This window comes from Drosophila eugracilis, unplaced genomic scaffold, assembly GCF_018153835.1.
Source record: "Drosophila eugracilis isolate 14026-0451.02 unplaced genomic scaffold, ASM1815383v1 contig_90, whole genome shotgun sequence".
Taxonomy (NCBI): Eukaryota; Metazoa; Arthropoda; class Insecta; order Diptera; family Drosophilidae; genus Drosophila; species Drosophila eugracilis.
In genome coordinates this window covers 5349504-5369980 of record NW_024573812.1, presented here as the reverse complement: position 1 = coordinate 5369980, position 20477 = coordinate 5349504, and the positions used below count along the sequence as shown (strand labels likewise).

General features: G+C 43.4%; 11 protein-coding genes across 15 annotated transcripts in view; 5 read left to right on the top strand and 6 right to left on the bottom strand.

Moving 5' to 3' along the window:
* Positions 1–223: 223 nt before the first annotated feature.
* On the bottom strand, positions 224–1593 carry LOC108113365 (cystathionine gamma-lyase). The gene has a single exon (XM_017223933.2). The coding sequence runs from the start codon at positions 1499–1501 to the stop codon at positions 320–322; it is 1182 nt and encodes a 393-aa protein (XP_017079422.1). The 5' UTR covers positions 1502–1593; the 3' UTR covers positions 224–319.
* A 175-nt stretch (positions 1594–1768) lies between these two features.
* Positions 1769–4668, bottom strand: LOC108113088 (exocyst complex component 3). Its single transcript, XM_017223534.1, has 3 exons — positions 4596–4668; positions 3202–4314; positions 1769–3145 (listed from the first exon to the last, which is right to left on the bottom strand). The coding sequence occupies exons 2-3, from the start codon at positions 4246–4248 to the stop codon at positions 1901–1903; spliced, it is 2292 nt and encodes a 763-aa protein (XP_017079023.1). The 5' UTR covers positions 4249–4314; positions 4596–4668; the 3' UTR covers positions 1769–1900.
* Positions 4496–9142, top strand: LOC108113089 (ubiquitin-like modifier-activating enzyme ATG7). The gene is made up of 9 exons (XM_017223535.1): positions 4496–4755; positions 4814–5335; positions 5396–5608; positions 5751–5895; positions 5951–6298; positions 6355–6519; positions 8252–8545; positions 8643–8759; positions 8822–9142. Exons 1-9 carry the CDS (start codon positions 4559–4561, stop codon positions 8873–8875), a joined length of 2055 nt encoding a protein of 684 aa, XP_017079024.1. The 5' UTR covers positions 4496–4558; the 3' UTR covers positions 8876–9142.
* Positions 6536–7975, bottom strand: LOC108113091 (32 kDa beta-galactoside-binding lectin). Its single transcript, XM_017223536.2, has 3 exons — positions 7638–7975; positions 6922–7509; positions 6536–6866 (listed from the first exon to the last, which is right to left on the bottom strand). Exons 1-3 carry the CDS (start codon positions 7727–7729, stop codon positions 6581–6583), a joined length of 966 nt encoding a protein of 321 aa, XP_017079025.1. The 5' UTR covers positions 7730–7975; the 3' UTR covers positions 6536–6580.
* Positions 9143–11654: 2512 nt separating the features above from the next.
* Positions 11655–13020, top strand: LOC108113151 (cysteine dioxygenase type 1). 2 transcript variants are annotated; one of them, XM_017223660.1, is made up of 3 exons: positions 11671–11840; positions 11958–12516; positions 12587–13020. In XM_017223660.1, exons 2-3 carry the CDS (start codon positions 11979–11981, stop codon positions 12763–12765), a joined length of 717 nt encoding a protein of 238 aa, XP_017079149.1. In that variant the 5' UTR covers positions 11671–11840; positions 11958–11978; the 3' UTR covers positions 12766–13020. The 2 variants fall into 2 exon arrangements, with proteins under 2 accessions (XP_017079150.1, XP_017079149.1); XM_017223661.1 differs by having other exon boundaries at positions 11655–12516.
* LOC108113154 (protein FAM136A) lies at positions 12812–13716 on the bottom strand. The gene is made up of 3 exons (XM_017223663.2): positions 13608–13716; positions 13389–13553; positions 12812–13276 (listed from the first exon to the last, which is right to left on the bottom strand). The coding sequence occupies exons 1-3, from the start codon at positions 13692–13694 to the stop codon at positions 13079–13081; spliced, it is 450 nt and encodes a 149-aa protein (XP_017079152.1). The 5' UTR covers positions 13695–13716; the 3' UTR covers positions 12812–13078.
* Positions 13717–13751: 35 nt separating this feature from the next.
* Positions 13752–14831, bottom strand: LOC108113155 (protein FAM136A). The gene is made up of 3 exons (XM_017223664.1): positions 14648–14831; positions 14425–14589; positions 13752–14180 (listed from the first exon to the last, which is right to left on the bottom strand). Exons 1-3 carry the CDS (start codon positions 14732–14734, stop codon positions 13992–13994), a joined length of 441 nt encoding a protein of 146 aa, XP_017079153.1. The 5' UTR covers positions 14735–14831; the 3' UTR covers positions 13752–13991.
* A 37-nt stretch (positions 14832–14868) lies between these two features.
* Positions 14869–15680, top strand: LOC108113152 (28S ribosomal protein S28, mitochondrial). Its single transcript, XM_017223662.2, has 3 exons — positions 14869–15222; positions 15282–15403; positions 15458–15680. Exons 1-3 carry the CDS (start codon positions 14950–14952, stop codon positions 15645–15647), a joined length of 585 nt encoding a protein of 194 aa, XP_017079151.1. The 5' UTR covers positions 14869–14949; the 3' UTR covers positions 15648–15680.
* Positions 15638–16836, bottom strand: LOC108113150 (probable inactive tRNA-specific adenosine deaminase-like protein 3). The gene has a single exon (XM_017223659.2). The coding sequence runs from the start codon at positions 16773–16775 to the stop codon at positions 15678–15680; it is 1098 nt and encodes a 365-aa protein (XP_017079148.1). The 5' UTR covers positions 16776–16836; the 3' UTR covers positions 15638–15677.
* A 161-nt stretch (positions 16837–16997) lies between these two features.
* Positions 16998–18165, top strand: LOC108112708. 2 transcript variants are annotated; one of them, XM_017222931.2, is made up of 3 exons: positions 17027–17375; positions 17433–17568; positions 17677–18165. In XM_017222931.2, exons 1-3 carry the CDS (start codon positions 17163–17165, stop codon positions 17745–17747), a joined length of 420 nt encoding a protein of 139 aa, XP_017078420.1. In that variant the 5' UTR covers positions 17027–17162; the 3' UTR covers positions 17748–18165. The 2 variants fall into 2 exon arrangements, with proteins under 2 accessions (XP_017078421.1, XP_017078420.1); XM_017222932.2 differs by lacking the exon at positions 17677–18165 and having other exon boundaries at positions 16998–17371; positions 17433–17658.
* LOC108112707 (pleckstrin homology domain-containing family G member 3) overlaps positions 17774–20477 on the top strand; it is a 45361-nt gene continuing 42657 nt past the window's right edge. For 2 of the 3 annotated variants that reach the window (XR_001772669.2, XM_017222930.2), the window contains exon 1: positions 17774–19049. Coding sequence is in view for 2 of the 3 variants with exons in the window: in XM_017222930.2 (XP_017078419.1) it covers positions 18998–19049 (52 nt within the window). In the remaining variant the exon portion in view is untranslated. The remainder of the gene's footprint in view (positions 19050–20477) is intronic. The other variant, XM_017222928.1, reaches the window with a different exon arrangement.

Genomic DNA, 20477 nt, shown 5'->3' with positions numbered 1-20477 from the left:
GATTCAGAAATCTTTAAAAGAAATTCGAAATGCAGCTGTTTTGCAAAAGCAACATTCTTATATAATTGTTTATCAAAAACCATTAATAAATTGAAATTAAAGCAGATATCAAGTACAACAGCTGTAATAAGTTTATAACACACAAAAGCAGTTTCCTTTGATAACACTCGTAGATACCATAAATGCAAAGATAATCGAAATAGCATTCTTAACAGTTCTACAATTTGAGACAAAACACTTTTATTGGGTGGGTAAATATACAAATTCATAAAATTCCGATCTTAGATAATCCTGAGAAAATACATGTGATGTGAACGACTTAGGCCTTTGAGGCAATGTCGAGGGCCTGCTCTAGATCCTTGATCAAATCCTCTGCATCCTCGAGACCAACAGACAGACGAACCAGACCGTCAGTGATCCCCAGGGTCTTCCTATCCTCCGCAGGAACAGAGGCATGGGTCATCACGGACGGAAGCTCAGCAAGGCTCTCGTATCCGCCCAAGCTCTCAGCCAGGGTGAACACCTTGAGTGCCTTCAGGAACGCCGAGGAGTGCTGCAGTTCACCCTTGATGTAGAAGGAGAATACACCGCTGTATCCGTAGGTCTGCTTTAAAGCGATCTGGTGCTGGGGATGGGATGGCAAAGACGGATGCAGAACCTTCTCAACGAAAGGGTGGCTCTCCAAGAACTTGGCAATTTTAAGAGAGTTCTTCTGGTGCTGTTCCATGCGCAGGGAAAGAGTCTTCAGACTCCTGTTAACCTGGTAGCAATCGAATGGAGAGGGCACAATGCCAACAGCGTTCTGCAGGAACTTCAAGCTGTTATACAGCTTCTCCGAGTTCATTGTGATGCCGCCCATGACCACATCTGTGTGACCGTTCATGTACTTGGTCAGGGAATAGCAGACCAGATCAGCGCCCAACTCCAGGGGACGTTGGAAGTAGGAGGTGAGGAAGGTGTTGTCTACCGCCAGGATCAGATCCTCGCGAACTCCGTGGACGAGCTTGGCAATGGCCTCAATGTCGGCCACCTTGATTAAGGGATTTGTGGGCGACTCGATCCATACCAGCTTGGTCTCCGGCTTGATGGAAGCCTTAATAACATCCAATTTGGTGGGATCCACAAAGGAAGCAGTGATTCCTAGACGGGTGGCCACCTGACGGATCAAGCGGTTGGTTCCTCCATAGACATCGTCGCCCATGATGATGTGATCGCCGCTGCTCAGCATGGTCAATACAGCGGTGGTGGCTCCTAGTCCCGACGAGAAGGTAAGGCCGTACTTGGCGTTGTCTAACGCGGCGAAGCACGTCTCCAACACAGTCCTAGTGGGATTCCCGCTACGAGAGTACTCATAGCCTCTGTGCTCGCCCGGGGCATCCTGCTTGAAGGTCGTACTCAACGATATCTGCGGAATCACGGAGGCACTCTTCCATTGCTCTGGGCTCTGGCCCGAATGGATGGATTTGGTGGCGAAGCCGCTCGGCTGGACTTTATAGCTCATCTTGTCTGGGTACGCGGATCGTGGGGAACTGACACGTGGAGAGAATCCGTTGCGAATATATACGCTCCTGACATATGTTATCGCCTGGCCAGTGCTTCAAAAATCGTGATTTCGACCGTTACAACACTACTTTCGCCAAAAGTGCTGGCATTCTAGCTATTTAACGGATAAAGATAAAAATAGTAAAGATCATTTGATAAAAAAAAAAGATTTGTATTATAAAGATATATGTATATTCCCTCCTAAGTTATTGATAACAATCGTAAGTTATGTGGTTAAACATACAATAATTTATTTGTTGATAAAGCACAATAATATAATTACAATCTTAGCTTAAAAGTAAATAAGATACTGAACAGAGAGGGTCAAGCGGAATGGGTTATGGAAAGTGTCCAGGGTCTACCACAGTTTGTCGCTGAACACGATCTCCTTGAATATGCAGTCCTGCTTGGCTATGCTGACCATAGCCTTCTTCGACTTCATGGCATCTTGAACCTTTTCACGTACCTCAGCCGCTTTCACATCATTGCGGATGTAGAAGAGTCGCACCAGGTGGTCCTCGTTCAGGGACGGGTAGCTTCCCAGTAATGTGTGAAGATCCAGGACAAGAAGCTCGATGTCAGAGCTGAGCAGCGCTGATAACGTTGATATAAGATCTAGTGGCGAGTCGCTTAGGGAAATCTTCGGGGCAATCTTCTCAAAGAAGAGCTTAAACCGCTTGGCTTCAGTTTTGATTTTCCGGGTAATAGCATCGCACTCGACCCGCGGCTTTGACAGCCGTTTGGAAAGCAGAGCCCTGATGTAACGCTTTGCTAGCAGCTTCTGGGCCTCATTGATGACCATTTCGAAGTTATTGGGCCGCAGATGGTTGTAGTCCTGGAAGTAATCGTCTAGTGTCACGCAGATGGTGTCAACGGCAATGTTGCTTGCTAACCATTTGGCGGTAAAAAGATCGTTGAAGTGGCACTCCATATCTAAGAATGCCTCCTCCAACAGGTAGCTAGCGGCATGAGCCCGGATCCGCTGGAATGTGGCCAGCAAGCGTTCGAAATCCTCGTAGTGCTCCGTACGCGACTTTGGCCAGTAGAGCTGTTTCATCTGCTGAGCCAGTTCCACCATTTGCTGGCTGTTATTGACGATGGTTATAATGTAATGAGTGAAGTACTTAATCTGGTCACGATTGCGGAAATGATGCTCTTTTAGCTCGATTACGTTTTTTAAGTATGTCTGGCCAAAAATTTCCACCTGCTGGATACTCATTACCAACGCCTTGAACGTCAGTTCCTGGTGAATGGTGTTGGTCACTTGTAGATGTTGATCGATCATCTGAAATATAATAACCGGTGCCGATGTGTGATAGTACATATCATCTTGATCGGGCACAGTCTCGGTGAACCACTCCTGCTTTTCTGTCTCTGCGGCCTTGGTCATCCATTCCTGGAAGTTACGTTGCATATTCTGCAGGTACTCATCCTCTAAAGCTTTGAGATGTTCTGGCCGGAGCAGAGTCCCTATCAGTCGATGTACGTCCACGTTAAGATCAGGATGGGACATCAACTCAACGCCTGGATATGTGTGTGTGACCCAAGCCATCATTGATACATACTCATTACCCTCCAAACCAGAACGTACTATGTTGTCAAGCTACACAGAAAAACATCCGGTTAATATTATTCTTATAAACTCTAATGGTTACTCACATAGCTAGACAGTCCTTCGTGATAAAACTTGACGTACTCCCCAAATATGTCATAGTGCGGCGGAAAGCAGGGCACGCATAGGGACTTCACCACACGCAGATCTTCGAGGATAATTTGCCGCAGAATTTCAAGGTCGCGCACTAGCCACATCTTGTTGTCCGCCCGCTCCTCCAGCTTCGATCCTTCTATACGCGTTACCACCGATTGCTGCAGCACGTCCATGATCATTCGACGCCACGCCTTAGGTCTTCCGGGCGGCAGAAATCCAGTGACCTTTTGCTGTTGTAGGGCGAACTGGTCATTCTTTTCTTCCCGCTCTATGATACGAAGGGCGGTGACTATGATCGTTGGCTTTTTGCGTAAAGTATTTAGTGTGCGACTGAGTATAAGTCGCAGCTTCTTCTCCAACTCTTGTGACACGGTATCCACCTTCTCAAAGTGGCGTTTCAGTGTGATCTTGTCGGAGGCGTGCTGCTTGGGTTGTTTGTGTAGCTCGTAGAGCAGATCATCCCGAGAGTTTTCTAAATCAGCCAGGCACTGGTGGGCATTGAGCAGCTTGTCGTCCTCGATCAGGGACATTGTCTTTTGGACGCTGGCGTCTACATTAAAGATGTGCTTCAGATTTTCCATGGCAGTGGCATATTGCGAGTGTTTTGTGTTTTCCTCTCGAACGACCTCGAGTGCGTCATAAACTTCGGGAACGCCCCTAAGGAGACGCTCCACCTCGTCCATACGGCGTCTCACCTCGCGAACGTCCTCCATGCAAGTCTCCAGCTGCTTAAGACCCACCCTGACACCGTCCAGTTGTCCCTGCATACCGGTCTTGAGGAGTGCCTCCACAGAGGCCTTCTTTCGGGCGATGCGGTGACGATATTGCTCCACCTTCTCCAGCTGTCCCGGCCGTTGTAGCATATTCTGTATGTCCTTTAGCGCCGCCTGGCGCGCTTGCTCCTCCAGCTGCTGCAGATCCATTTTAAATTGGTTTGTTTTTAGCTCTGTTTTGGTCAATCTAATCTTCACCAGCAGTGGGTGTACTAGTGTGACCATTACATGGTGCAGTGAACATCCACATTCCGAAAATGAAAATAACTATAGTGCAGTTTCAACTGAAAGCTAAAAATGAAATTGGGCAATTTAATGTTAAAAACACAAAACATTCAATAAATATATGATATAGTTTATTAAAAAAATTTTATTTAGCGATAAGCAATTAAATGTTGAAATTAAGTGTATGAGCTTAATGAATCTCTACTGTTGTTATCGATAAATAATTATGTTATTGGTCTATCGCCATCGAGAGCTTTGTTTATTATTTTCAGCCCAAAGTTCGAACATAAACAACGCCCCCAAACAAACGATGAGTTCGGATAAAGAGATGATTTTGCAATTTGCACCTTGGGAATCCTTTGTGTCGCCCACTTTTTGGCACAAGCTGGCCGAACTTAAACTGGACCATGATCGCCTGTCCGACTCAAAACGATCTATAACTGGACACTACACAAACCGAAATGCTAGTGGTTGTCTTCTGGAAGTGGACTATACGGCCTATAACAAGTATGTTTGGAAAAGTTTATGTAATTGATAAAACCATTATTATACGCCCGCATTTTAGGACGGCACAGCCCCCGAAATTCAGTCATTCCGCCATCGGGACTATCTACAACAAGAACACAATCGAAGAGTTCAAGGCCCTGGACAAATTACAACTGCTAGCCGATGAGGGCAAGGAACTCCTAGCTGATATGTGCAGTGGTGCGGCGTTGAACGATCCCAGTCTGTTGACCCGGTTCTTTGTTCTCTCCTTTGCCGATTTGAAGAGCCACAGCTATTATTATTGGTTCGCCTTTCCCTGCCCCCTAACGCCCACTTTAAAACTGCAGAGTGCCGTCCAAAAGCTATCGGATTTATCAGGTTATCTTAACTATACAGAGGCTTTAAAATCCCTCCAGGCTGAATTACAGAACTTTTTCATCCTATATGCCAATGAAGAGCAGAAGATTTTTGAAGTCCGTAATTTAAATTCCTTGGACGATAAGGATGTAGAGCACTACTATTTTGGGTTTTCAGATCCAAGCGAGTACGAGCATCCAGCTTGGTTAATGCGAAACTACGCTGCATTTCTGTTCCAGCAATGGTAAGTAGCTTCTTAATTAAGTGTAGCTCTATAGACAGTTTTCCGTCCTGTCCATTACAGTCCCTCATTTATTGGCAAACCCCTTAAGTTTCTGGGCCTTCGATACAACCAGCAAATGAAAATGGATGACAGCCGTATATGGAAGGTGATTCAAACAGAAGGGTGTGACTTAAGTCAAACTAAGGAAGTGAAATTTGTGGGCTGGGAGTTCAATAAAAATGGAAAAATGGGCCCGAGAATGGTCTGCATGAGGGACAGCATGGATCCCGCCAAGTAAGATAATAGCTCTAGGCCCTAATGATAAGAACTGTCAATTTCATAAGGCGTGTCCTTAGTAGTAGGCAGATACCGTTATCATTTCATGTCAAATCTCTGATTACCGATAATAATACATGAATTATTTTTCCCTATTTAGACTCGCTGAGAACTCTGTAAATCTCAACCTGAAACTTATGAAGTGGCGCTTGGTTCCTGATCTGAATCTAGAAGTCATTTCCAAAACCAAGTGCCTGCTGTTTGGAGCTGGTACACTAGGTTGTGCTGTGGCTAGAAACCTCTTGGTGGGTTTACTTCTACTTTTAACAAAGCAATTTAAAAAATATGAATTTGTTGTAGTCCTGGGGATTCAAGAACATTACCCTGCTGGATAATGGCAAGATTGGATTTTCTAATCCAGTTCGTCAGAATCTCTACACACATGCAGATGCCGTGGCGGGCAATCGAATGAAGGCCACCACTGCTGCCCAGAGATTGCGGGAGATCAATCCCTCTGCGGAGACGTCGGGTCATGTACTAGAGATTCCCATGCCTGGACACACTATTGGGGAATCGCTGTTTGCTCAGACAAAAGAGCATTTGCAGGTTATAGAACAGCAGGTGCAAGACCATGATGTCATCTTTCTGCTCACAGATTCACGCGAAAGCCGCTGGCTACCCACCCTACTGGGGGCGGCCAATGAAAAGGTGGGATTATACAGATATTACCAAAAACAGATCTTACCAATACTTGCTGTTTCCAGATTGTCATCAATGCAGCACTTGGCTTTGATAGCTACCTGGTAATGCGACATGGCTCTACTCGCCAGGAGGCTGGCGATAGTGGCAAAGAGATTGAGGGTCTGAAGTGCATCAATGGCGGTCAATTAGGATGCTATTTCTGCAACGATGTCACTGCCCCAGGAAATGTAAGTTTTTAATAGCTAAGTTAACATTTGTATATTCAGACTTAGTTTGGTTAATTGGTTACTAAACACACTCGTAATCATGGCGGGAATATTTTTCGAAGCCAGCGCAGGTGGGGTCTCCCGTCTGCAGGTGATCCACACCGGTTATCTGAATCACCAGGCCATTTATGGTGGTCACTTTAAAGCCCACTAAATTCATCATGGCATTTGGTGTGCGCCAAGCATAGCTGAAGAAGTTATAACCATCCACGGCGGTCAGAACTTCGCGTTCGGTAAAGGCCAGTGCAAGCTTAAACTGTTGGTTAAAGACGAAGGGAAACCCGCCATGACGTTCCTCGTTTCCAAAACTACAAAGAGGATAAGTTAACTACCAAGAATTACAAAGTCTTTCAGCTGACTTACTCGAAGTTCTTGCTCATGGAGTTACGTACAACCGCCTTTTCATCAAAACGTACGCTGAAATGAAGCTCCTCACGTTTCGTGTCCGAGTCCATGAACTTGATAATAAATTGCCCCTTCTTGTTCTCAAAACAGCGAGCTGTAAGAACAATCACATGGCCAGGGCTAAACAATATGGGCTGGTCGTTACTGAATGCCTTGAAGTAGTCCGAAGCGTGGATAGCGGGCCAGGGATTGGGAAACACAGTACGATGATCAACCTGCTTAATCACTTGGATCTGGTCACGGATCTCCAGGGCTCTTAAAGCCCCAAGAGGCATTCGGTATCGAAACCTGCAGAATTCGCGGCTATTTATCGAAATGGCGAAACTGTCCTCAAGGCATAGAATGTACACCAGAAAGAACTCGCCACTGACGATGGGATTGGGCAAAGTGTTCGGATCCGGAACATGGGTTTCCTCCTCGCCCCAGGAGCCGTTCACTCGGGAATTCCGTACGATCACATCATTTCGAAAATAGCACGAGAAGCGTAGCCCAATGTCTGCATTGGGATCTACCGTGCTCTTGGCCGTGCAGAGGTTAATGTGGAACCTACCAGTACCAAGCGATCATAATCGATGCATTAGTCACAAACTGATAAGAAGCCCAGTTTGACAAGCAATTAGTCACGAAACGGGTTCGCAAACAGTGTACTAATTTGCGTCTAGGACACATCTCACCTGGCTGCTCCATCGATGGTCTTGGCCACGACCTCCAAAACATGACCGAACTCCAGCGGATGCGATAGATTGCCAGCGAACTCAGTCAACATGATTCCTTTCTGCAATTACCAATTGAACTAACTATCGCCTTTGCGCTGAACGAACACACAATGTATTTGGTAGGGGCGTAAGAGAGTCCGGAGTTCTCCGGCTCTCCCAATAGACGGAACCTTATCTAATCAGCTGTGGGCGGAGCGGAGGGTTACTCAAGTAACCGATGGAACCGTTAAAGTTTCTATACTTTGGGTTTGGTTTAGAAGCCCTAATATTTGTTATGTTCTCGCGCGGAGGCTTCATCTCTGTTTGCTCGGAGCATGTGTTTGTTGACACTGGAAAGCTCTCCAAAGCTTTCTGTCTTACTAATGCACCGGCGCCGAAGCTCTTCGAGATCATATATATATATCTTAAATCGATGAGATCTTTAACCCTATAAGGAGAAAAATACTAAAGTTTTAGTTTACTAATTATAAGTATTTTATATTAAAAATTGTGCATTTTAGTTGAAATGCTCCGTTAAGGAAATACCAATTATAGATTAAAGATTTTTATATATTGCTATAACATTTTTGCAGTCTCTTAAAGACCGTACCTTGGACCAACAATGCACCGTAACCCGACCTGGAGTATCCAACATTGCAGCTAGTTATGCCGTAGAGTTGCTGGTTGCTTTACTTCAGCATCCTCAAAAGGAACTGGCACCGGCCTATTATGCCCAAAGTGGGCGTGGCAAAGCGGAGGAAGCAGCTGGAAAGGTTCCAGAAGGTCTACTGGGTATACTGCCTCACTCCATTCGAGGAATGCTATGCAATTATGAGAATATTCTGCCAGCTACTCAAAAGTTTGCTCAGTGCATCGCGTGCTCAGCGGTAAGACTTGTAAAGCTTATTAAATAGTTTATATTGATCTGAGCTAAGCTAAATATTAAATCAATTTATTAAAAACTTATATATATTTGCTTTACAGTCCGTTTTGAATGCTTACAAAAAAGAGGGTCACGCTTTTCTCTTTAAAACTTTCGAAACAGCCAAATATCTAGAGGATTTGACTGGAATCTCAGAATTCAAGCGACTAAACAGCGAGGTTTGTCTAACTAATGTTAGAACTAACTAAAATTTTTAATAATTTATATACATTTTATACAGATAATTGATTTTGATGATGACGAATTCGATATGTCCGAGGAGGATGAAGATTAACCTGCATTCAGTAAATAAACATCTCCAATTCTGCCTTTAAAACCGTATAAAACTTATGAAATCCAGCTTACTGAGGCTTCTTAATTAGAACCTTGCAGTTCTTGCAGAATTTATTACTTAAGCTTTTAAAGCATTTAGAGTTAAATGTCTAAACCAAAAACGTTCGTGTAACCGATGTATTTATGTATTTTGTCTAGTCTTTAAGAACTTTATGAATCAATCAAGTGAAATTAATGGGGAAATAAATATAAAAATTGTTAATTCAAATCTATTTCCTTTAACTTACAAGTCGTAGTCTGTTTATACGTAGAATACATTTTTCTACTGATAAGAACACTCATACAAACGCGCAAATATTTTTGTGATTTGAGAATTCCCTCTTTGATGGTTGACAAATATGAATATTTTGTTTTCGATTCCCCTATCGGTCATTGATTTTGTTTTTAACTGCATTATTCAAGGCGAAAATACGAAAACAAAGACGAATGTTCGTCTTGAATTGTTTTGGGAATATGCAAATGATTTACATAGTGGGCCAGGTATACGAAAAGAACAGTTCAAAGTTGAATAAACCTGGTTAGAAAGCCACGAACTGATCGCAAATATGTTAATTAGGCCAATATGGTAGAAATAGCTGACATCTTTAAAATACACTGGAAATTATTATGATTTAAAAAAGATCAAGAGATTACTGTTTATAAATATATATTTTCCAAGATTATTTCCCATAAATCAATATTGTAAATCTAATAATATTTATTTGTTTAGTACTGACAGCAATGCAGTTGTATTAAAAAGGCAAAATATAGTTTCACTCAAAATGATCAAAATAAAATTTTTAGGGCAAGTGTTTTGAGCTAAGCAAATATTGGCAACCAGTACTTGACACACAATTCATGTGGGTATTTCGTACAATTTGATAAAAAACCTTTCATCATTCTGACCCCAGGGAAAAATTTGGCTAGAGAATTCCGTCGAGTGGCTTTGACAAAAGGCTCTCGGCCATTTCTCTTGGCCAAAAACGCAAATACCAAAGAAGATCAGCCGAGAAAAACAGAAAAAAACGGCACGACTTCATAATTAATAGTTGGATCAGAGGGAGAAATGTATTGAAATATCTGGCCGCTCAACCTCGGATAGACATGGCAGTGGTGGTGGTAGCATAAATTTCGGGCCTGGCCAACTGAGCAAACAAAAACAACGAGCCAAGATCGGAGCGAGTGAAACCGCTTTGAGTTTTGGCTCGCGGCTGCCAAAAGCGCTCAAAATGCCATTCGAGCTGCGATGCCTCTGCCGGCGTCGTTTTTGTGACTCGAATTGCGTTTTGAGTCGAATCCGGGGCTTTGCTGGCCAAGATCTCCATAAATTGGTGAAAGATACCCAAAACAGGCACACAAACACGGCGTCGCGCATCCAAGTGGCAACTAACCAGTGAAAATTCAAAAAAGTGCAAGTCCAAATCCTGACATCCAAAAGTATTTTTAAAAAGTGAATTTCAAAGTCAAACCAAAATTATTCAGTGTCTTAAGTTAAAGAAAGAGTGTATCAAGTCAAACAAAATGGTAAGTCCTTTGTCCTTAGAAACCCAAAATAAAAATCACTTTCAAAGATAGAAAACTTAGAAAATTCAGTTGCAATCTTAGTTTATTGAACTGCTCCGAAAATCGCCTTCGGCTTTCCACCAATTTTCCAAATTGTTTGCCCACTTAATATTTACACAAATGGCAGTTCGCAGCTTTTGGTTTTTGCTTCGACTTTGCTATTGGCCTTAACCTGTTGCGAAAGTTGGCTGCCAAGCTGGCAGTTTTATGCTTTTAAGCCATTGCAAAACATTTTTCAAATACCAAACCGAAACACCTTGATGTGGCACTAAGGGGAGAAACATTTAACAACAGGGCTTGCAGATCGTTAAAAAGTTATTACCTCGAGTGCAAGTTCATTACGCTGACATTGCAGCCAAGATGGAAAGTTTTCCCTTAAGAGTTATATAATACTCTTGTAGGGGTTATTAAAATCAACAACTTCAAGCCAACTCAAGAACAATGAAAGAACCCTTTTTTTTGTTTATTCAGTTGTTATTTCTGGAGAAAGTAAGGTCAGGTTTGTTAGTCACTAATGAACTTCCTGAATCACAAAGACATCTCAAATGCATCACTACATCAGTCAAGTGATCTGCTTAACTGCGAAATGGCAGACAATTAAGAGAAATCTGTAACGAACCTGAAAGTAGGCAATGACTTAAAGTGTCTTTTAAGAACTGAAAGTATCTGAATCTTTGATCATTAAACTTTGCCCCTAAGCCAGAGAAAGTCAGTGGTATTTGAAACAAAATATATTTTTGCATTTCATGGAAAATCCCTGAAACTGATAAATGTATCAAAATTAAGATTCTAGGACCCGTAGATCTTCAAACAAAATGCGTCACCAACCAGATTCAACCAGCAATCATTATCACTGACCATGCCCTTATCGGCCAAATATATTTTTTTTGGAATGGGAATACACAATTGTTGAATAAATTTGTTTTTTATTTGCAAAACGATCCCATTAGATCGCCGTTAACCTCTTGACAGAATTTCAGGCGCATCTGTTGAGCCCCTCCTGGCAACATTCGATCTGTCTATGGGGAAATATATATACTATATATAGTATATGTATATAGACCAGGGTATTGGTAAAATCTAATATTGATAATTGCGCCTGGGCGATAATCGCCGGCGACTTCTTGTTTTTTGTTATTACTTCGGACTTGCGCCTCCGATGTACGTCCGATCCGAATAGATTATATAGCCTGGGCTCAGGAGAGCAAGATCTCCAGAAATCAGTTCGAATTTTGCGATCCGAGGTGTAGCGTGTGCGATTATAACTCGAAACAATTCAACAATTTCCAACAGCAACTCAATCGGAATATATTTATATATATAGCAGCCTTTAGCTATCAGCAGCGGATCATCAACTTTACAACGTAATTCATCTAAATCAATTGAGAAATGATTTTAATATACTTTATAGGTAGTTTTCCACACCCTTCAGCCTTAACTGACGCACCACCCCATCTTCCGTTTTTCATTTAAATCCGTAGGTCAATCAGAGCAAGCCCAAAATGGCCCTGTCCAAGATCGACTCGGAGATAGAGCAGGTTGACCAGGAGAAGTACCTGCGCCAGGCCACTAGCTACTATCAGGCGCTGGAGAAACCCCTGAAATACGGACCAGCTGTGAATTCCCTGACGGACTTGGTGGCTGCCCTTCATAAGGAGTTTGAGTCCAACTACGTCAACATCGAGATGGTGAATCACCTGATGCTCACCTACAAGTCAAACCCCCGGGAGTGGCGCAAGTACGCCAAGTTCGATCGTTATACGTACACCAGGAATCTTGTGGATGCTGGCAATGGCAAGTTTAATCTTCTGATCCTGTGCTGGGGTGAAGGACACGGCTCATCGGTGCACGACCATGCCGATTCCCATTGTTTCATGAAGATGCTGAAGGGTGATCTTCGTGAGAAGCGCTATGAGTATCCCAACAGATCTGCTAGGGATGCTGGTCGATCCCATCATCCTGATGGAGAGGTCGACAGCCGGGAGCTGGTGGAGATTGGCGAGACACCAATTGCCGTCAACGATGTGGCTTACATAAATGGTGAGGAAATCAGAAACTAAAAAAAATGGGGTTTTCCCTTACTTACTGGTTGTGTTTTTATTTTTCGTAGATAATCTGGGCCTTCATCGCGTGGAGAATCCCAGTCACTCGGACACCTCTGTGTCCCTGCATCTCTACTGCCCCCCTTTCGATACATGCTCCGTCTTCCAGGACAACCAAAAAAAGACCACCGCCAAGGTCACCTTCTGGAGCAAGTACGGCGTAAGAACGAAGCAGAATGAGCAGTAGATTCAACCAGATCCAACCAGATCCCCAAATATAGTTGCTCGTATTATTGCATAATACTAAGAATCTTTATTACTAGATATTTAGGATGAACTAGGGCCCAAAAGCATCCGGGAGCATGGAGTTCAAAGAGGCACGCCACGTGGCAATTGATAAGCCCTCATCCGATAAGCCCTGCCCCGGATCAAAATTTCGTTTAAGTTATCTTTAGGGTTAGCTGTACCAAAAATAATCAATAAATAATTATAATATTGTCAACTTCTCCAACTGGCATTAATCGATCTATCCAAGGAATGATATGGGTTTTATATCGTGGTTAGGCGTCTATGTTGCGTGATCTTTTCGGTGGACCCTTGTCCAGGGTCTGCTTTATAGACTTGAGCAGCCCGGGAATCAGATTAATATGCTTGTCCACACAATTGCCCGTGCAACTCTCGAACATGTGCTGAGATCGGGACATGTCCCGGTCACTTGGATTGTTGGGTAGACGGGACCTGGCATCGGTGTTGCAATCCTAAGTATTATCAACCGAATTAAAGTGAAAGATATGGATCTTATAAACTCCATAAAAGCCTACCTATTAACCCATAACCCAACCATATCAAATATTTAAATAAAGCACCTACCTGGACGCAGTTTTGGAGTCGATTCTGGAATTGACCCAACTCGTGCTGTAAGTAGTCCTGGGCATCCATCAGGGGTGCGGCACACTTTTCGATGCAGTTCTGGACGCTTTCCAATGTCCCTCGTTCATCATCGCAGCAGCGGGCGGCACAGCGGTGCATCGTGGACTTAGAAACATCAACCTAACTATGAGCTCATCGCGGTGAAGAGACCACACTCACCTGCATCCTGCGCAAGTGGGTGCGGTACATGTCCTCAATCATGTCGCTGATGGCATTCTCCAAACGTTTCTTCTGTTGCTCCACCATAACTTTTTTAAATTTTAAACAATTTTGATGACAAACAAAAGAAAAAGTGACTGACAGTTTTCGGTGTACACAGTATTTGTATTTTTTTTAAGTGGTGGCAAAATTTGACATGCTTCCAGAGATTGTTAGCACTACATTTAATCTACTTTAAGACTTTCCAACAAATAATAGGGTCATTTTTGTTTATATTCTTAAATGTGATAGATAAAATGTTTAATGACACCGAAGATGCTTAAAATTGCAAGGCTTTAAAATAAACGAGTTCAACAACTAATTAGGTAGTAAATGCAGGTTGAGTTAGACTTGGGGAATGCTCTCGGGTCCCTTGGAGAGCACAGCCTTCATGGTCTTCATCATGCCGGGAATGAGGCCAACGTGCTTGTCCACGCACTGGATGGCACAGCGCTCGAACTGGTCGGTATATTTGGCTATCTGATCCTCGTTGGGATTGGGCGGCATTTTCACCTTCACATCATCGTTGCATTGCTGTGGAGAAAAAGGAATGTGTTATAATTAATTATCTTTGAAAGTGGATTTATATCTATAAATGCTTTTAATATTAATCCAAGGTAGAGTACATATAAAGGATTCATATTAGATAAACTTTAAAACGACATTTTTGTTCCAGTAGGAGCCATATGCTCTTGCTGATCTGATTAAGTGAGAAACCCATTCCCTACAGTTAAGGTACTCCACTTCATAGCAACAAGTTGATGAAATGAGTACTTACCATGACGCAACGCTGCAGTCTGCCCTGGAACTCCCCCAGTTCATGTTGGACGTAGTTCTGAGCCCTCGTCATAGGCGTGGAGCAACGATCCACACATCTCTGTACACTATCGACGCTGGAGGTGCCATCCTGACAGCACTTGGCGGCACACAAATGCATCTCATTCTGAAAAAAACAAGAAGTAAGTCAAAGTCAGGTTTCCAAATTAAGAAGAAACCATTACCTGCATTTTGCGCAGGTGAGTCTTGTCCATGTCGTCGATCATGTCCGTCACCGCGGCCTCGATTCTCTGGCGCTGTTGCTGGATCATTTTGTTAGTATTTGATTTTTAATTTTTATTTAATTCTACTGATTTCGTAATGTAATATCAAAATAAATGTCGGCCCGGCTCGGCAGCGTGTTTTTTGCAGCTGAAACAGCTGTTTGTAATCGATATGCGGTCTATCGATACCACTCTTCTTCTTTACTTTTCCAATTGCCTTGGATTTTCTTGTGGATATTTATAAGTAATATTAAATTAAAACCATGTCACTACTGCAAAAGCTAAGTAGATCTGGGATCCAGGTGGGTTCTTTAACCTACCGACACCGATTGCCAGTGGCCATGAGATTAATCAGTGGTGAAACTGAAAAACCGGTGGAGACAGCTACTCCCGCAGAGAATACAGCGGAGATTAGCAGCAACAAAGGAGGATTTGCTCGCGCATTCGACAAGTACACAGCTCCTGCTGCGCCTCTGGAGATCCCTGAAGACAACCAGACCTTTGCCTCTCTGCTTCGCAATTCGAAGTTAATAGATGTGAGTTCATGCCATGTTATCCCTTTGTTTATGTAATAACCTTTTGATTTCTGGAGCAGCTGGGGAACGCCGAAGGGAAAGTGGTCAGCGGCAAGATCTTTCATGTGGTGGGCGATGATTTGTACATAGACTTTGGCTGGAAGTTCCACTGCGTCTGCAGTCGTCCATCGCGCAATGCCAGGTGAGCCCAAAGAAATCTCTCCCCGATATCCAATAAACCAATCTCAAACATCAGTGACTACGTTCGAGGAGCCCGCGTTCGTCTGCGCATTAAGGATTTGGAACTGTCTACTAAGTTCTTGGGTTCCTCCAAGGATATAACCATCCTGGAAGCAGATTGCCAGCTATTAGGCTTGCTGTCCACTCCCACCCGCCAGTCGACGGCGCCGAAATCAACAATTCCCAAAATCGAAGATATCTTATAAAACCTTTATTAAAACAAGTTTTGTTAAATGTTACGTCAAATCCTCGTCCTCCTTGGTGGTGAATTGGAACACTTCGTAGTGATGGTTGAGCTCCCGCACCGAATGCAACTGAAATCTCGTGGCCAGAGCTCCGTTCTCGGAGTTTCTAACGAAGAAAACTCTTTTTGCTCTGCTGTGCACCAGGGCCATGGAGCACATGAGGCAGGGTTCCTGCAGCAGATAGATATCGTAGCCGGTACACAGATAGGGTCCGAATTTGGCCAAGTTATCTGCTCCTTGAACGGCGTTCACTTCGTTACATTCCCTCGATTTTTCTGCTCCGAAGGTCAGGTCTTTGTAGTCTTCGTGATTTCTCAGGTAATTATAGTAGCTTTTGGGAATGCCCCGCAGGGTGGCACCCTCCTTGTTGGCATATTCGGTGTCCTCGGTGAATGCGAGCTCCGTCTTTGTGGCTCCGCCCTCTTGACTTCTGGCTACATAATCCACCAGGAGCATGCAGCAATGTTCGTGTGAGCTAGAGTTTTCACCGACTCCGGCGATGGATACTATGCTTGGCTGCCGTGGATCCACACAGATGCCCACGGGTCGGTTGGCATTAACATCCCTTGAGAGCCTCACCAGCAGTTGGGCTATCCTCTTGTGGAAGATCCGTTGTGCGGAAGTAAAGTTACTGCCATTCCGAAGGGATTCCGAGTAGTGATTGGGATGAAACTTGCAGGGCCAGTGCTTGATGGTTTTTTCGTACTGCACTCGTAGACGGGGCATTCGTTCAGGCACTTCTACCACCCGGACTCCCTGGCACAAGGAGCGTAGCACGTGCTCCGAGAAGGCAAACTGTTCGAGATGCTGCTCCAGCGTTTTGGATATTCCGATCTCAGAACTGGGACAGATGAGCACGCTGCGATCCTGAACGCGCTTAAGGTGCTGGAAGTGCGGTAGTTTTTGGGAGAGCTCCTGGATGACCGCCTGGAGCTGTTGTTTCGTCTCCAACTGGCAACTGTGCGCCTTGATGAGCGCTATGTCCTCGTCAAACTCATCGGACAGGATGGCCCGGATCCCAGTGATGTCTTCGTCCATGGGGGACGATGTTCGAGCACGTTTAGTAGGAGGCGGTGCGGTTATATCCATTATTTACTGATTCTTCAGTTAGCTGGATTCTAATTGGGAACGATTGCTTAGCGAAGCTATAAACCTGTTTTTGGATAACATATCGATAGCTGACAAGTGGTATCGTTGCAACAGCTGATCAGAATTTAAGCGCTAAATTCAAAAAGAAAGTCTCGGATAAGCACAGTTTTTTTATTATTCCAAAATATAAAAATTTAATAAATATGCAATTGAGAAACGATTCTTTATGTAACTGTAAATACTTATACTGACTTATACATCCACAATTAATTTTTTTGTTTTTGATGTCAACATCTAAAATGTCCCCTCCTGAAATTAAAAATTTAATTCAAAATTCTAGTGATACATGTGCTTGTGATTTCTAGTCAAACGAGAGGGGATATAGAAATGTGTCTGCGTTTGTTCTGCGGCTATTGGTCGCTCTACATCGGCTGCATCTTAATTGGCTTGGTGGGGATGCTCTTGTCCGTCATGGTCTTCTCTGTGAGTCTGTTCGAGTTGGTCATGGGTTCCAAACAGATTTTTCTTATCATTTTGGCAATGGTCTTTGCCTTCATCAATGCCTTGGCCAATATCTTCTTGATCTTCGGCACCATGTGGGTGAGTGAATATTGGAATCCTTAGTTTTGTAATCAGTATGCATATCCTTTATTTCAGGATATGTGCTGGGCCATGCTCGTGTCCTTTATCATTGGTGTGTTTGCCTTGATGCTTTTCGGTGGAGTGGTGATAATGAGTTACTTACATTTCTTAAATGCCTTGTACCTACTATTTGGAGTTATACTGTGCATAAGTGAGTTGGTGAATGCCAAACTGTGCTCAAAAACACCTTTTCATTTCTTCCTTTAAATACTTCAAATTACCCTTTTTTTTTTAATTTAATAAATTTAATCCCATCCAGTCCACCTTTACAATGAGTGGATCATCATTTCCACCTGGTGGTGTTGTCGATCATGCACAGACGACTGCTAGGAGTTGCTGTTGGCTAGCTTTTGCTCTTGGCTGGCAACTCGAACATGTTGTAAACTCCAGACGGCACAGAGATACTATGTTCGTGCTCGAACATCTTGGAACGGCTCTCCCCGATCTTTGGATAGGTTGTAATACCGAGAGCAGCACTCTCTAAGAGAACTTGTAGCCGATGCCAGTTCGGGTCTTCCGACTTGGGGCCTTTCAAGAAAGTCACTTCGATTTGAGACGCGCGCTGGAAATGTCGTTCCTGGAGCGTTCGAGCTGTTCCAGCGAGTGAGCGTGTGTGTGCCCGTGTGTACCGCCCCCTACCCGTCGAAAAAAAATAAAAAAAGAAAAGTAAAAAGAAAAGCAACCAAAAGAAGGGAAATCAAAAATAATATTGAAAAGAAAATACACAAGTGTACATATCTGCATGTGAGACGAGAGTGTTTTTTATTTGCCGCAATTAGAAGTAACGGTGCGAAGGTGATTTGCACGGGAGAAACTGAAAAATCACCGAAGCGCGAGATACTTGTATCTGCAAATTTCGTGAGTTTTCATACGAATTGTTTAGCGTTTCGCAACAATAACATCAACAAGTGAAGAGGAGCTCCCTCTGCCCTCCATTACTTTTAATTCAATCAAACGATCGACCGCAATTTGTTCTAAGCCCGAAACAAAAGTAATAACCTCTGAGACAAAAAGTTCGCGAGCCGGTTTAGTCATCCGAAAGTTCCGAGAATCGAGCGCAACTTTGAGATACATTCGCGTATTCTCATTCCGAATCGCGTTGGCTAACAGCTGGTTGGCCACAATGCCATCGCCGTACCTGCTGGATATTTGCTCTGCCCCGGAGCTTCGTAGACCGCGATAAGATATCTGCCGACTAGTGGTGAATAAAAGTCAGATACTCGTACTTGTACCTGCGAATAATATAAAAAAATAAACGGCGAAGAAAAGAAAATCGCACAGGTCGGTGCCAGTGTTTAAAGTTAAATCGAAGTGCTTATCTTATCGGCGGGCCATTGATTAAGCTTTGCCTTTCCGTTCTGCAGTGGGTGAAGTCATTTCGGTCACAATTCGCCCATTTTAGATACTCTATCTAATGCAGCAGCCCAGGCAGTGGCGATAATAACAGACCTCCTTCAGTGCCTCTTCAGTTGCTCTGCAATAGCTGGCTAAATTTAGAGACGAGATTCTTGGCCAGGCCAAAGTCAACGGCAAAGCTAAACAAGACGCACTCGTAAATCAAGCAGCCGGAGAAGACCAAGATGGACATAGAATCCGATTCGGACACCTCGGAGAGATGGGAGGACTTTTTTGGTAAGCGGGCGGGATCACTGAACTCCTGCGTGCAGAAATGACGTGACTCAATGGGGTCGGGGAGGTGCACTGAGAAAAAAGCATATTTAAGTTAAGTTTCGAAGATCTTAGTAGTCCTTTAAAAAGTTAAGGTCAAACCTTTAAAGACTTCTAAACCCAAGACAAATCATATCAAATTTGTTTGACATCAATCATACGCTTTCATAATCAGGATTTATGTATATAAAATCCGATCTTATAATTTCTCTCTCTGTTGGGACTCTACGCATTCTCCAAGAACTCCGAACTCCTCCGAATATGGACATGCGTACAAGAACGGACCATCAAGTTGGCTTTCTTTGGCTCGATGGGATGTGGATGTGGATGGGGTTGTGGCTGGGGCCACATTGCATTTGGTGGCTCCGATCCGTTCCGTTCCCATAACTGTATAAAAAAGAGAGGGTGGAGGGAGGAGCGACGAAATAAAACAACAACCCACTGAGTGGTGGCATTGCGTGAATTGCGGTGTAACGGGTTCGCTTTGTTTTTTGCATTCCACTTTTGACCAGTCCGAATTTTTTTTCGGACATTATTTAAGCGCTCGAAAAGTTGGCTGTAATGAAATTTAATGATAATACATAATTTCAGGCTTTTGACCCACATTACCATACAAGTGTGGCCAAGAAAAGGTCTGTGTCTTGAGATTTGCAATTTATGTTTTGGGTGGCTCTATACGTTGGTCTGCTGACCCACTTAAATCGTAATGCGGCATTTGTTTTCCTCCCTGCCCCTCTCTGTATTTCTCTCTTTGTGAGCTTTCATTCATTCAATTAGTGCATTAGTCATAAGCTTTGTGCTTCTTCTGTTGACTTTCTTTATTATTATTGCACGCTCGCTAACAGCGGATGTTAGATAACACACGCCCTTAGCACAAAGGCTCTGTGGGGAGAGCTCTGTTAGTTAACATGAGATTAGCCAGGACACATACATTTTTCGGAGATAATCTTAACACTTTCTTGATACTTGTTATTATCTCCTTAATTAGGATATAATATATAAAAATACTTTTAAAAAAATCTTTAAAATTAGTCAAAAATACAAAAAACATCTAATCGTATATCTGAAAAATACTTTTGAAATTAGAAATATAATTTTATTCAAGTCAATTTATGAAGTAAACAGTCCACCAACGGGTTAAGTTCGTATGCCAATGGATTGATAACGGACACCGGGAATTCAGCAAGTGGCCTTTGTTATATCAATTATGTACTTACGACTATGGCGGAATGAATCATGCTTAGGGGATTGGGTGGTACGACGGCATTTATGGGCTTGTTCTCGTTGATCCCCGCCAGCTTAGATGGCGAATCCGTTGTAAAACGAAATGATAAGCTCAAGTGGCTGGCATTTAGTAAGCGGCCACCAAACGTGACTCCATCTGCGGGCTGC

What these genes read in the sequence shown, in the direction of transcription:
- LOC108113365 (XM_017223933.2), bottom strand. Translation starts at nt 1,501, where the DNA reads ATGAGCTATAAAGTCCAGCCGAGCGGCTTCGCCACCAAATCCATCCAT.
- LOC108113088 (XM_017223534.1), bottom strand. Translation starts at nt 4,248, where the DNA reads ATGGTCACACTAGTACACCCACTGCTGGTGAAGATTAGATTGACCAAA. An exon ending in ACGAAGGACTGTCTAGCTAT is followed by an intron (nt 3,146 to 3,201) that starts GTGAGTAACCAT and finishes TTTTCTGTGTAG; the next exon opens with CTTGACAACATAGTACGTTC.
- LOC108113089 (XM_017223535.1), top strand. Translation starts at nt 4,559, where the DNA reads ATGAGTTCGGATAAAGAGATGATTTTGCAATTTGCACCTTGGGAATCC. An exon ending in ATGTCACTGCCCCAGGAAAT is followed by an intron (nt 6,520 to 8,251) that starts GTAAGTTTTTAA and finishes ACATTTTTGCAG; the next exon opens with TCTCTTAAAGACCGTACCTT. An exon ending in TCAAGCGACTAAACAGCGAG is followed by an intron (nt 8,760 to 8,821) that starts GTTTGTCTAACT and finishes CATTTTATACAG; the next exon opens with ATAATTGATTTTGATGATGA.
- LOC108113091 (XM_017223536.2), bottom strand. Translation starts at nt 7,729, where the DNA reads ATGTTGACTGAGTTCGCTGGCAATCTATCGCATCCGCTGGAGTTCGGT. An exon ending in ACCATCGATGGAGCAGCCAG is followed by an intron (nt 7,510 to 7,637) that starts GTGAGATGTGTC and finishes TGGTACTGGTAG; the next exon opens with GTTCCACATTAACCTCTGCA. An exon ending in TCCATGAGCAAGAACTTCGA is followed by an intron (nt 6,867 to 6,921) that starts GTAAGTCAGCTG and finishes TCCTCTTTGTAG; the next exon opens with TTTTGGAAACGAGGAACGTC.
- LOC108113151 (XM_017223661.1), top strand. Translation starts at nt 11,979, where the DNA reads ATGGCCCTGTCCAAGATCGACTCGGAGATAGAGCAGGTTGACCAGGAG. An exon ending in CGATGTGGCTTACATAAATG is followed by an intron (nt 12,517 to 12,586) that starts GTGAGGAAATCA and finishes TATTTTTCGTAG; the next exon opens with ATAATCTGGGCCTTCATCGC.
- LOC108113154 (XM_017223663.2), bottom strand. Translation starts at nt 13,694, where the DNA reads ATGGTGGAGCAACAGAAGAAACGTTTGGAGAATGCCATCAGCGACATG. An exon ending in CCCACTTGCGCAGGATGCAG is followed by an intron (nt 13,554 to 13,607) that starts GTGAGTGTGGTC and finishes GATGTTTCTAAG; the next exon opens with TCCACGATGCACCGCTGTGC. An exon ending in GACTCCAAAACTGCGTCCAG is followed by an intron (nt 13,277 to 13,388) that starts GTAGGTGCTTTA and finishes GATAATACTTAG; the next exon opens with GATTGCAACACCGATGCCAG.
- LOC108113155 (XM_017223664.1), bottom strand. Translation starts at nt 14,734, where the DNA reads ATGATCCAGCAACAGCGCCAGAGAATCGAGGCCGCGGTGACGGACATG. An exon ending in CTCACCTGCGCAAAATGCAG is followed by an intron (nt 14,590 to 14,647) that starts GTAATGGTTTCT and finishes TGTTTTTTTCAG; the next exon opens with AATGAGATGCATTTGTGTGC. An exon ending in GACTGCAGCGTTGCGTCATG is followed by an intron (nt 14,181 to 14,424) that starts GTAAGTACTCAT and finishes TTTTCTCCACAG; the next exon opens with CAATGCAACGATGATGTGAA.
- LOC108113152 (XM_017223662.2), top strand. Translation starts at nt 14,950, where the DNA reads ATGTCACTACTGCAAAAGCTAAGTAGATCTGGGATCCAGGTGGGTTCT. An exon ending in GCAATTCGAAGTTAATAGAT is followed by an intron (nt 15,223 to 15,281) that starts GTGAGTTCATGC and finishes TTTCTGGAGCAG; the next exon opens with CTGGGGAACGCCGAAGGGAA. An exon ending in CGTCCATCGCGCAATGCCAG is followed by an intron (nt 15,404 to 15,457) that starts GTGAGCCCAAAG and finishes CTCAAACATCAG; the next exon opens with TGACTACGTTCGAGGAGCCC.
- LOC108113150 (XM_017223659.2), bottom strand. Translation starts at nt 16,775, where the DNA reads ATGGATATAACCGCACCGCCTCCTACTAAACGTGCTCGAACATCGTCC.
- LOC108112708 (XM_017222931.2), top strand. Translation starts at nt 17,163, where the DNA reads ATGTGTCTGCGTTTGTTCTGCGGCTATTGGTCGCTCTACATCGGCTGC. An exon ending in TGATCTTCGGCACCATGTGG is followed by an intron (nt 17,376 to 17,432) that starts GTGAGTGAATAT and finishes CCTTTATTTCAG; the next exon opens with GATATGTGCTGGGCCATGCT. An exon ending in TGGAGTTATACTGTGCATAA is followed by an intron (nt 17,569 to 17,676) that starts GTGAGTTGGTGA and finishes AATCCCATCCAG; the next exon opens with TCCACCTTTACAATGAGTGG.